Here is a 13,906-nt window from a genome sequence, read left to right on the forward strand (position 1 = left end):
ATTCACAAATGTAGAAAATTTCACCATGTTTTTTTTTTTTTTTTGTGTCTTTAATAATGACTTTTTCGTGAAACCTTACGCTTAAATTATACCCTAAAAAATCCTTGGGGAATCGTTAAACCAACGAATACGGTGCATAGTTAAATTGCGGCTATTCTGAACACTACCAACAATAAATTAAAAGGAGTAAAAATAGTAAATAAATAAAAAACGTGTAAAACAAAATAGCACGTGGACTTTTTAAAATATAAAATACTGAAATTGGCACTTTATAAAACAACTATATAAATAATATAAAATATCACAGTATAAAAATAACTACTGCAACCGGGCACGACAGTATTGTCTTTTGGTTTTTTTTTAATAATATTACTAAATTTCCACCATATGAACAGAAAACCTCCTATAATATAAAAATAAACAATTAAAATATATTAAATAATAATAATAAAAAGTAAATAACAAACGCATCAAAAATACAAATAAAAATAAGTAAATAAATAATAATAATAATAATAAACTCAATTGTAACGAATGCTGCAATGCTGAAATTTCTTTGGGGGGGGAATGCTTACGATTCACACACACACGAGCCAGAAAACAAACCGGAATTTCCGGTTTCTCGATCCACTCGCTGACTATAAAAGAAAATTAATTAATTACAATTAACAACAAAGGCTAATAATTACGCTTGACAGAAAGTTCGAGTGGAAATCCCGTTCGACTTTCGGATCCGATTACGCAAACTTTCTGTTTGACGTCACTAGTGCTATTACGATTTCGTTACTTTTTTAAAGTGTTTCTATTTTATAAATAAATATATATATATATTTGTTTATATGTATATATATTCGAATAAATACGGTGGAAACAAACGGATCGGGCGGGCACGCGGCTGCGTAATTGCGAATACGTAACAAAATTGGCTTGCATTTTAATTAAATTGTTACGACATTAAATATACGTAAACGAGCCTCTATTTACGTCGTACGAGTACAAACGTTCGACAGATTTAAAACGTCTTAAACACTTACGAAAATCCCAATGACATTTCAGCATTTACAGGACGATTACTCTAAAGGTTCGAGATTACGCGACCTTTTTTGTATATATATATTTTTTCTTTTCTTTCTTTATAACGCATTTGTTAAAGACAAAGAAAAATAAGAGGTACGAATACGTCTTAAAATATCGACTCGTGGTTTTCTGGAATGGAAAAATTAAATACGGACTAAACTAAATTCGATTACCACTTAGCCATTCCCGGCTTACTCAATGACATAAAATATATCTGACACGAAGAACTGCCTTTGGCCGACGAAAAAAACACCTGAAATATAAGAAAACGGTGACGTCACTTATAATTATCGATTTAGTACAAAAATATAAGTAATAATCTATAATATGAATTTTTTACCGTCCAAATACAAATTACGGGACGCGGGTGGTGCACGAACCGGCGTACCACCAGCGTCCGTGCTCGAAGAGTTTTAAGGCGCTTCGAACATCGGGCTTTGTCTTTAAAAAAGGGGGACCTTCCCCGGTTGTAAGCTAATTTTCACTACTTCAATTGTCGAAGCGAATAAAGTCAACAATACAAACAATTGAAATGTTTTTCGGCGTATAAATCGGGTCGGAAAGGAACCGCAAATTTTTAGGGTTTGGTAAAAGGCCGTCTTAACTTGGTTTTACGGTATTAAAACTTAAGAGTTTTAAAGAGAGATAGAAAAGAAAAAAGTTTCATACCTTATCATTTTTTTCGCATAGAAATTTTAATCTCTGAGCTTTTTTATGCATGAAGACGCCGTCTAAATGGCCGTTTTCCACGCTCCTTATTTCGATCGCTTTATTTCCCCATCCCATGATTTGCTCGGTTCCAATATAAGCTGAAAAAAAGAAACAATAGATTTTTATTCTGTTTAACGGTTACGGCGGTACTCCAATTCAAAGCCAATTTTTTCCCATAAAAAATTCAAAGGAAATTAACCCGTTCCCTAATCCCAAAAAAGCTCGTTTTAATTCACAATTTGTGCTGAAATAACGCGAGTAAATGCACTAGTTAATACTAAACGTAATTAAACGGGCTATTATTAATAATTAGATATTAAGTAATTTGCCATTAGTGATAGATGTTAGGCGCCATCTCTTATCCAAATTATTATTAATGCATAAAACAATGAAAACAATAATAGTTTTAAAACAGAGGAAAAAGTAACTAATAAAAAAAAACGCCAAAGAAATTGGCACGCGTATCGACGGATTTTTTGTTGTTTGTATCCCAAAATAAAAATTTATAACTTAACCCGATGTGGCAACACTCCGTGTAGTGCGTGACCACACTGGAAGGCCGTCTTTGTTGGCGTTCAAGTTTCCAAAAAAAAAAAAAAAAGTTCGACTTTGGGGGCAAAGTCTTTTCCCGGAAAAGTCGAACACTTCACGTTTTGAATGAAAGAACGAACCGAGTTAATCAAATTACGTAAAAAAAGATATCGTACTTACGATTATATGTAACTTACCGACCGACGATGGCATTTCGCCCCACTGCAACACTATGTTCTTGATAACTTTACCGCTAGTGTTGACGTAAATTCCTTCGTCTGTACAAAAACAAATGGATGTTTTCAGATATTACATTTGGATGATTAAAAATTGCAACGTGCTTAAATTCCACTCACTATCGTAGCAAAGTAACAACTGCAGTCCATTCGAATTTGGCAAAGTGACGATGGCGTAGGGTGTAATGGGTCCTTGATTCTATCGGAGATAATAGAAAAGTACTTGAAATTTTATTAAGCCATAAAGAAAATATTTTATGAATTAATATTCCTCCGATAAACGCCGGGCGATGGAAGTTTAGCGCCTCGCAAACTGCCCACTAGCATCAAAAGAAGCATTTAGTGACGGATTGCAGGGGCATTGGAAACTTGACCGAACAATACACGCGTTGTCATGTCTACATAAAATGAAACTCTCGTTAAGTAAAGAACACTCCAAACTGCAGAAAATCGGAATTTACATTTAAAATATTGCGATTAATAATTTATTAAACGCAATATATTCATCTTAATCACCTGAATAATAATTTGCCCATGGCAATTTGATAACCGTAATTAAAAGCAAAAAAGGGTTGAGGTGCTCGTCATTTACAATCAGTGATGCCAATTTAAATTTTTCCCCTAAATTTAAAATGCCTGAAGTGAAAATCTGTTTGTCCGGATCGTCGAGAGACCAATATTTTTTCGATAGGTACTGTACTCGGAGCAAAACTATTCAGGGATAATCTCGAGTCTGTTCCCCTAAACACGACAGAAGGTTGGCAACTTTCCTTATTTCGTTGAAAGGCGCTTTCACCATCCGTGGCCCGTTCACTTTTAGAAAAGCGACATTCTACGAAAAGCTCATCACGAGTAACACTTTCAATTGTGTATGAATTTTCGGGATAATTATTACAATTACTCACGTGAACCGGAAGATATACATCGTAGAGGGTGCTGGAATCCAAATCTACGGCGTGGAATCCCGTCTGAGAGCCATAAACTACTTTCAGTCGAACTCCCTCTTCGATCGTCATGTCGACCAGAAGGGGTTTGTGTAATAGATCCGGGAACGACTTGAAGGCCATGAATTTGTGATATGGTTTGGGAGCCCAGGCGTAGATTTCTATCCTTTCCTTCAGTGCTATCACCAAAAATTTTATCTTCTCGTATTTCACTGAAATATTTCATTAAAAATTAAAAATCTTTAGTTTCATTAGTAAGCGAAATTACCACGTACAAGAATTAATTATTTGTAAATCGTACGCGGCATTTGCAAAATGGTTGGCGAGCGAAATTCGAAAATTCCGAGAGAGAAATTAATTTGGATCCTTATTTTTCGTGTAAATCAAACAACATAGAATAAATTATTCGTAGATGGATGGAGATAACGTCTGGCTCGTGGAAATTAAGAACGATTCACGCGTTATTTGGTATACAGTACTGGATTTGTAAACCAGTACAGATGCGCTCCCGGAAATACGACTTACACTTCGCATTTACCAATTTCTACAAAAACTACACGAAAGTGAGGCTATTCTCAGCTTCCGGTCGCTGGACAAATTCACTCTTCGTCACGCAACGCAGTTAACCTTTAAGAAAAATTAACACACAACTTAAAAATGCGCCGACTGGTTTAACAGAAGCGACGTCACTCGTGACGTCGATCTCGAGTCGATTCTTTCCGTAGACAGACTATAAACTGTGGCAAGCAACAAACGTAGCCCTCGCTATCGGCCCAAAATCATTAATGTAGACGTCGTATGTATGGCTTGCTTGCCACAGAAGCTCGGCAACAACTAGGCCAAGTTGTGTTTTCGTGAAATCCGGAGAAAGGTCGCTCGCTCATTTCTGCGAAACGAGGAACACACGCGGAACATGGCCAGAATCGACGCCTAAAATGTTTTATAACCAGTAATACGTGTACAAAAATTTTACAAGTATGCACAGGCATATATTCCGAGAAATACGTCATTATGCAATTATCACAGAGCGCGAGTATTACACTACACCATATAGGCTATACGTAACACAATTGTATCTGGTTATAAACAGAAAAGGTAGAATGTGGCTAGGAATTTTTTGGCTCCATTATAATCTTACGGAACCAGTTTAAGTAATTCGTCGTTAAGTTGTTACGTATTGTGTACAGCTGTACACCGTCCCCGTAAACGCAATTAACGGACGTTTTCTAACCGAAAATACACGAAGCTCAAATATAATATGATTTTCTAACAATAATTACGTTACACTCTCGCTAACGGAACCAATTATGTTCGGATTAGCATAATTACGTAAAAAAAAAAGAACCGCAGACAAACGTGCTCGCTTTTACTAAAGATACAGTACAAATTCATTTCATATAAATTAAGATTATTTTGGGGAGGGACTTAACAACCACTAGAAAAAAACAAGCGATTAAATAGAGTTCGGATCAGCAAGAGTGCAGTCGCCCAGGCAAGAAAATACGACGAAGACAAAGTATATCGTGCTGGAAATGGATGGTGACACACATAATTACGTCACAATGGATTTCCAGCACTTCTCTAATGATAAAAATCGAACATATCATAAACAATTAATACCAGAGTTGACAAAGCATGTTAATAATTGGAAAGTTCAGAGATAGAGACTACGACTACCAGCGAAATGCAAAGACATTAGCAGCTATATTATCAATGGAAAATCTAAACAAGAACAAGAATTTAGGACTAATACAATACAACCATACAAATTAAGCTACATCAGATGGAATTCCTCGGAAGTATTTTGAATAATTTACCACAAAAATAAAAACCTGCAAGAATTGGAGAGGCCGCAAATTGTACAGCATGATCGGCATTAAGTCTTCATTCCTGTTATTAATTACATTAAGTCGGTAATTAAATACGATTAATTACTGATTTGCATATTTTTTTTTTTGGAAAAAAGTTAATTTTTGGCTTTAGTGCCCAACAGTATGTACATTTTATATCGTGGTTGTTTGCTTCTATCCTAAGCTTCTTCATAAAGAATGTAATTTGTAGCAAACTGTTGCTGCTTATATGGCTATAGAATTTACTTATATTTGCGTTTACAAATTCAAGAATAAGCAAATTCACTTTAAACATAAATTTATAACTTACTTTTAACAGTCACAAAGAAAAAGAACAGTTTAACAGACTGTAAAATGCTATTCAATTTAATTTTGTTAGTGTTTTCCATGGGTTTTTTTTTGTTTCAATCATCCAGTGGATATTAGAGGACCTTCTTATTGAATCCATTAAGGGTTGGGTCGACCCACTACGGGACAGCCAACATCCCAAAGAATATCTGGGGTTTTGACCCATTCGACAGTGGGTCCGCAAGCAGCTTGCCGAGGGTTGGCACAAAGATATATAACACGTAATTTTAATAGTGATTCAGAATTATTAACAGTACTTAGGAAACAGATACTATCATACATTTGGAGGAAAAAAATCCCAAATAAATGCAGGCCTTACATTCAACAGTATTTGGGTAAATGTAAAAACAATTAACATTCAGAATAGACACATAGTATCTAATTATTAATTACAAAATGTCAAAAACCCCACTTTGTTTATTAGTGGTTTTCTTACATTACATTTTAAATGTACAGTACTTGTGATGTACATATTGAGCATTAGCCAACATGTTCTCTTCTTTCCTTCTATGCAAGCAATACACTCATGTACTGCAAAGTGCATCCAGATCAGGAAAGACATTTTGAATGCTTTCTGTACCATCAGCTTACACTGCTGCTTTGTTTAATAAGCTTGTTTTCAAAACAAAGCTGCATTCTACTTATCATTCTTTTTGTTTACTGCTTCCCTAAACATGTACTAGGTAATTTCTTCATTGCAAAGCTGTATTTCTTTAACTACTGACAACAGGACCTGTGTTCACGTATGGGATTTTTTTCCTCCAAATATGCCATAGCAGCAGCTTCCTAATTTCTGTTCATACAGTCTGAATCACTTCTGTGTGTATACTGTGTTTCTTGTAAGATGTTACAAGTCAGTAATTTAGAAAATAGGCTCATAATAAAAAAATTGATAATGAAAGGTTAAAGTTTCCAAGGTGTCCTGTTCCCCTTCTGGAACAAGGGGCAACTTCAAAATTTCAAACGAAACCAGCCCAATTTTTTATTTTTAATATCTTTTGGATTCTCTTTGAAAATGTAAAAAATTGGGGTTGTCCCATTTGAAATTTTAAAGTTGCTGCATGTTTTGTAGTATATAACAGAACCGATGGATGCGAGAAACTTTATTTTTTTATATTGTAACTTAAAAATAGTATAACCAATAGGAAGAATTCTCACCTGTTGTCTGGTGTGCTGATGAAGAGAAGCAGAATCCACAGAAGGAAAAAAAATAAACAAATGTAAGAAGAGTAATAGTTTTGATAGTTAAAAATATATATAATTAATTAATAAAAGATTAAGAGACGATACTAATATTAAAAATTATATATAAAATACAGTAAAATTTGACACTATGATTAATGCTTTTTTTTATAATTTCTAGTTCTTAGTGTTCACACCTTCAAAGAATATAAATTAATTAATAAAGCACTAAGAATATTGATTACAAGGCAAATGGCATTAACTGCCAAGTTATCAGAATGTTAAACTATTTAATTATTAATTTATCCATATTTAACATTCCTTTGTTTACTTTGTGGCTGAACAGATAAAATCACCAAACATTGGGAAGTTGTGGATCCACGCCCATAATCGACTCCCACTATTTGGTCAAAGGGACAAATACTGTGATAAGTGGCATTTTCTGGGTTTTCTTCACGTGCCTAACACCTAAATAGGGACCAGTTTCCACACAAAGTCCCCAGGAGGTACCCCCTCTCAGAAGATTGCCCTCACGTTGCATTGTCTTATCCCATTAATTCAACAATTCTTTATAATCGGTAATTTTTTTCCACTCAATTTTGTTTAAACTAAACTTAAAAATATGATTATTGTCACAAAACTTGCCAAAACTTTCAGTTTTTTTTTCCTACATAAAAATATTTGGTTCAGTTGGGATTATAAAAATTAGTAATAATATTTTAGATAGTGGATTTGCTTATGAAATTTGATTTCATCCCGATACAAAACCAATCCTCATCTCAATAGTGTTACACAAGGGCACTGTAAATGTCTGTATTTAAAGACAGGATAATAAAAGCAGGACAATGGCTATTTTTGCCTTTTTGTATCATCTATTGAATCACCCTATTCATTCATTACACAATGTCCAAAAATACAGTATTAATTCTTATTTTGAAAGCAAATACTATTCTTGAAAGGGAAATTTAAAACTAATTTTTTTTTTTCATATTTTAATTTGTTAATAATTTCTCTCCAGGACTGCATATGAATCTATTTGATGACAGAACTAATACCACACAATTTCATTTCATAAAGAAATGTTTCAGATTGGAATTCAGCTTTATTATTCTTGGCATTATCAGAGAATTTCAGATCAAATCTCTCAAATATACAACCATTTAGTTGTATGTTAATCTAAATTATTCAAATAATTACAAAATACAACTAACTAATAATGAAAGATAGTGTAAGACTACATCCCACATCTTTGCAGGCAAAGGAAGATCTTGAACATAGTATGAATATACATTATTATATAATGAAGTGTAGGATGAGAATTTGAAAATCGGTATATAAATTTTCATAATTTTGTTCTGTAGCTTTCAAATTATTACTCATTTGTCAGGAAAATATATATACACAGTAAACTAGCGTGTATTTATTTTCTAAATACCAGAATTTCAGAAACAAAGAAAAAGGCATTAAAAAAATAGGACAACATTAAAATAAGAAGTCTTGTTGGAATCTTTGTTGGAAGAATACTCTGTATTATATCCTCTTAGCTTTGGAAACCTCCTCTGCAAATTTATCTTGTATATTTCTGTTTTTCTGTTTAATATATCAACCGTAATTGGCCAATGTACTCATTCAAATTAGCCATGTAATCATTCAATGTTACTCAAAAATTTCATTCCGTTTCTTTTCAGGTTTAAAAATTCATCTTGGCAAATTCTATCAACTTTTCATCCGATACACTTAGGTTACGGACATGATACTTTTCCTGATCCAGGAAATTTTATCCTTGTCGACCCTTTAATTACTCCCATTCACATTTGGCTAGAATCGTATTTCCTATTTTCCTATGGAATAGGTCTACTAAAGATTGATTGATTTATTTTAGAATGGAATGCCACCCACAGAAAGCTATAGTTTATCTCTCATAGGGACCTCCTCCCTTTAATTTAGAAATTTTAACCATGGCTAAATAGAAATACAAAAACTAAATTTTTAGAGATCTTAACTTCTGTAGCATACATTCCACAACGCTTTTGAAACCAAAGTGTTATCTATTTATAAGAAAATTAAATATAATATTTCTGATGCTTACTTATAATCCTGTTTGTTAATAATTTTCTTACATTAATTTTTAAAAATATACACTATTTCAAGCTGAAAGCTTCAGAGATATTTCAGAAAGTTACTAATTTTTGTCTAATATCTAACTGTTTTGGAAGACCTTAATTTATGCAAAGTAACGACAAGATAATCTTCGGACTAACAGAGCATTCTCAAAGTACATTTTTTGATTTTGAATGGAGGTAATTGTAACTTTGCTACTCTTATTCTGGAATTAACATTCCTATTTAAATCATTTCTTTATAAAAAGTATATATGTTACCGCTAAAGCTCGAAATCCGTTAATGTGCGCATTACCTAGCTAATCCGCAGATTAACTAGGGTGATCCGTTAAAGCTGCGAAAATTATTCCATTTCTCAAATTACCTAGGTAATGTTCAGATTATCTAGGTAATCTGCAAATTACTTACTAGGCACTCGGTAAAGTGAAAATAAGATTTTTGCTGGAACAACAGCAACGTTTCTGTACGCTTAAATTAACATAATGTTATTTATTTAATTTTCAATATCTAAAGAATCAAGTTAATACAATCAACAAATTAGTTGATTGAATCAATCATCAATCAATTAAAAAAACTTTAATACAAAAATCAAACGGTTTAAAATATTACTACAATTAGGGAAATGAATTTGCAAAACATATGATAAAATTGTACTTACTTATTAGTGCAATCTAAAGATTGGTGACACTTTGAATTACGTAGCAATTGGTTTTTGCGACAAGCACGCCTATTTGTGGTACATTTAGATTTGCAGTCACATTTTCTGAAACCCTGCCCAGTACCAAGGGATTGTTTTATTGCTGTTTGACGTAAAGATATTTCTACAGCAGGGACATCCATCTTCTTTCGTTAAAAATCTCTCTTTGCAAACACTGAATTCAGATTTTGCATACAATTGTTTTAAAATACCTGTTTTAGTATCAAGTTTATAAAAGCCATCCTCTGTTTTACTAAGAACCACAGCTAAAATTGAACGTGCATCAGTTTTTGCTCTGTCTTCTTCGGGTACTTTAATTCTCACAGCGAAACCTTCATCGACGTTTGGGTGCTTTGCATTAGAAACTGCTAACATTTTCTTTGCTTGCTTTTCTAAACATTTCTTGGCTTCATCACGCTGTATTTTCTGATCCATATTCTTTTTACAGATGATGCACAATACATTCTTACCATACCCTTCCTCTTTAGGATCTACTTCACCACAAACTGCGTGAACAAACATATTACACGATTTACACTTGTGAGCACTTGATGCTGCTTTTGAGCAAACAATACAGACTATGTCTTGTATAGTGCTCTTTACAGGCTCCGTACGAAACTGTGATGGCGATTCTGCTGAAGTTGAGAGTAACTCAGTGATGACTTCTTCAACTTGCAGAGGCGATTCCTTGGAGGTGCAGGGTAACTGAATATTCTTCGTGACTGCATCATCAATCAACGGTATAGAAGGCAGTTTAAGATTACTATCGGTAAATTCTTGTATTTCTATAGGTGATTCTGTAGAAGCGGGGGATAACGGAATGTCCTCTTGAGTAAGATTTGACTGTGATCTCATAATCACAGTCTCTTGTGAATCTTCTAATTTTTCAAGGTCTTCTTCAGTTTTTATCGAATGTCAAACAATTCTCCGGCATGGACAAACTTTTTCAAACCTTTCTCGCGCATCTGACAACGGCTCAATGAGTTTTTCACAGCCTCGTACAGTCAACACATCACACCTTTGAATTATTTGATAATCTCGAGATGATTCTTTCTTCTTGGAAACTTTTATTTGCTTTACATCTTCAATTATGGAATCATACTTTGGTTTGTTATTAAAACACTACGTATTATATTTTAAATCTTCGCTAAAGAGGTTTGCGAAGAATCTTTTCTTGATTTTACTCACCAATTCGGTGCTTGCTTGCATTCTAGGATTTAAATTTATCTACGTAAAAAGAAGGAGTGGGGAAAGGAAGTGAAAGAAACAAACTTTTGAACTTTAACGATACGGAAGCCGTTAATGTGCAGATTACCTAGATACTCTGCAAATTACCTAGGTAATTTGAGAAATTGAACAATTTTTGCAGCTTTAACGGATCACCCTAGTTAATCTTCGGATTAGCTAGGTAATGTACACATTAATGGATTTCAAGCTTTAGCGGTAACATATAGAATATTTAGAAAAATTTCTACTGCAATAGAGAAAACAGGCATTTTCATCGTAAGTGTGAACAAATTACTGAGTAACAGTAACAATCTGGTAGACCCAGAAACAGGGCATGTAATTAGTAAATTATTCTCACCATAAAATGCTTTACAACTGCATTTATTCCAAATAAGAACTTTAATGTCAAAGTTTTATAAATAAAATTTCAGTGTCAAATTTTCTGTAATAATTATTTATAAAGTTTTCATAATAAATATCATAATAATAAAAATAAGACAATTTTAAACAAGCAACAGTCATGCAACGGATGTAAAAAGTTAGTCATGCCACGAAATGGATGGAAAGTAAATTAGGTAATGGTAAATAAGAAATCTTTAAATAAAAAGAAACTCCGAAGAAATATATTACCATTTCCACTCCAAATACGAAAAGTGTTTTCCCAATCCTTAAAGCCATGTTGTGGAATTGACCAAACCACTTGAATTGTACAGAAAAAAAGAACATATTGTTGAAACAACATAGTTCCTCTGTACATAAATATGTCTTGAAAATAATTATTATCCAATCACAACAGAAAATTAATTTTAAATATCATAAAAATACTAAGAAAAATAAAAATAAAAGGTTGCATTTTTCATTTTTTTTGTAAGGCTGGATTGATAAATAAATCGGCCAAAAGCAATGGCATGGCCATTGCTTTTGGCCAATTAGCTGATTATTTATTGATTTGGCCGTCCAGCTGATTATTTATTGATCCACCCTTACATATTAATTTTACTATAAAAACATTTAAATGAAATAAAAATAATAATTCATATTTTATTACATATAAATTATTATAAATTGTAAAGTTTTTGGAATAAGATATATTATTTTTAATATTGTTTTTAAATGTAAAGAGTCCGGGATAATGTATTATTAAGAATTGTGTTATTATTCATAAAATTTAAAAATGTAAACATGAGCTAATAAATTATACACTTTAAATGTCCTATGCTCTTAAAATTAATTGAATTTACTCTCGCATTAATAATGGGATTTTAAAAATGTTTGTATACTATACACTGTTATGCTCAATGTTGGAAATGTAAGATAATTATATTGTTATTTAAGCATTAAACATCCAAGAAATTACAAGAATTTACCCAAATGAAGGAATTTTATAATTTTAAAAAAGTAGCCTAGAATAAAAGGTTGACTCTGCCGTGGAATTGTTATTACCTCAACAGTATGTGAAGGGACTGAAAGAAATTGACTCATCTTGTATGTATAGTCTAAAGAAATATAATTTTTTCTGGAATTTTATAAATTTAATAGATTCATTTGAATGATCTTTATTGAAATCTTTCCAATAAAGCTATCACTAATAAATGCTGTATGCAGTAACAGTGATTACTTATACACAAACAAACAATATTTATCAAAAAATATATGTCTGTGGCCAAACTGCAACACTTCTAGACCCTTAAGACATGTGAATATGTATTCCTGTATATTTAATTATAAATTAAATATACAGGAATACATATCCATTGTATAAAACACAGTTTCAATAGAGATTGTGGCTCTAATAGGCAATATATAGCTCCTGTCTTGATAAGGTTGGCCAGCTCTGGCATATATATATATTAAAAATAATAAACAATAAACAATGGTATGCATAAATAGCCACAACCTATTATGTCAGTAGTAGTCAATGCTAGTAAGGCTAAATTAAATCAATATATCAGACAATATTTTTACAACAACCAATTATATGCAAAAGGATGTCAACAAAACTCATAAAAATCACACAAATTTCATTTTGTTCATTATAAACAAGCTTCTAAGTTTTTGAAGGAAGAAAAAGGGAATCGGAATAGAAACAAAAGAAAATTTACATTCTACAAACTTGTTATTTACATAACTTATGTCAAAGTATTGCAAGCATATATTAGGATGTATTATGTATTGTAAATCGGTGTTAGTATGTCTACTTAAATAATTAAATTAAGATTAGTATGTATTAAGTTGGCAAAAATGAGACACCATAAGCCACTACTTACTGCACTTGTAAGAGGATAATTATTTTTATTTTGTTTTCTGTATTAATTATAAAGTATAAAATAATCTCAAATGTCTTATTCTTATTTTGCTTTTGATGTAAATAAATACAAACAAGCAAACAAGTTCTTGTTACCAAATTATTATTAATCTCATCTTATACAATTCTTACTTATGTGAGAATGCAGACAGGGACCATTAAGTTAAGCCCTTAATTAATTAATTAAAGTAATATTACAATCCAATTCTAGGGAGAGCAAAAGGTCAAAATTAACCAACTGGGAAAAGCCACACACATCCTATTTTTCCCGATTTCTTGATAGATAAGACCGATTGAATATCTCTCCAATTTAACAATTATTACTAAGGTTGTAACACACACACTGACCTTAGTCACTACCAGCAATTAATTTAATATGTTTGACAAATGTTATTGGTTTTATGAGGTAAAAGGAGTAACCATGCTGAATAGAGAGGGGTAATAAATTTGTTGAAACATTCAATTTTTGACAACAAACACAACCTAGATGCAAACTGATCTTAGAAGAGATTGCATCAGAACTTTTCCCAATAGTTTCCCCTCTGGGACGAGTATAAAAAGGGGTCGCACCTGCATCTCGATGCAATCATCCACGAGTCCTCAGCGATCGTCTCCCAGATGGAACTATATTTGAACCTCACCTTCCCTGACAACCTCCACAGTCCATGATTGTCACGA

At 32.5% G+C, this 13,906-nt stretch overlaps 1 protein-coding gene across 1 annotated transcript in view; it reads right to left on the reverse strand.

Moving 5' to 3' along the window:
- Window positions 1-268: 268 nt before the first annotated feature.
- LOC111640808 (misshapen-like kinase 1) overlaps window positions 269-13,906 on the reverse strand; it is a 93,568-nt gene continuing 79,930 nt past the window's right edge. Inside the window, exons 22-26 of the mRNA XM_023386875.1 lie at window positions 3,461-3,711; window positions 2,676-2,754; window positions 2,517-2,597; window positions 1,747-1,886; window positions 269-1,330 (exon numbers count right to left, since the gene is read on the reverse strand). Of these exons, the coding sequence (XP_023242643.1) occupies window positions 1,247-1,330; window positions 1,747-1,886; window positions 2,517-2,597; window positions 2,676-2,754; window positions 3,461-3,711 (635 nt within the window). The 3' untranslated portion in view covers window positions 269-1,246. The remainder of the gene's footprint in view (window positions 1,331-1,746; window positions 1,887-2,516; window positions 2,598-2,675; window positions 2,755-3,460; window positions 3,712-13,906) is intronic.

This window comes from Centruroides sculpturatus, unplaced genomic scaffold, assembly GCF_000671375.1.
Source record: "Centruroides sculpturatus isolate CEXI.00-Female unplaced genomic scaffold, Cexi_2.0 scaffold163, whole genome shotgun sequence".
Lineage (NCBI taxonomy): Eukaryota > Metazoa > Arthropoda > Arachnida > Scorpiones > Buthidae > Centruroides > Centruroides sculpturatus.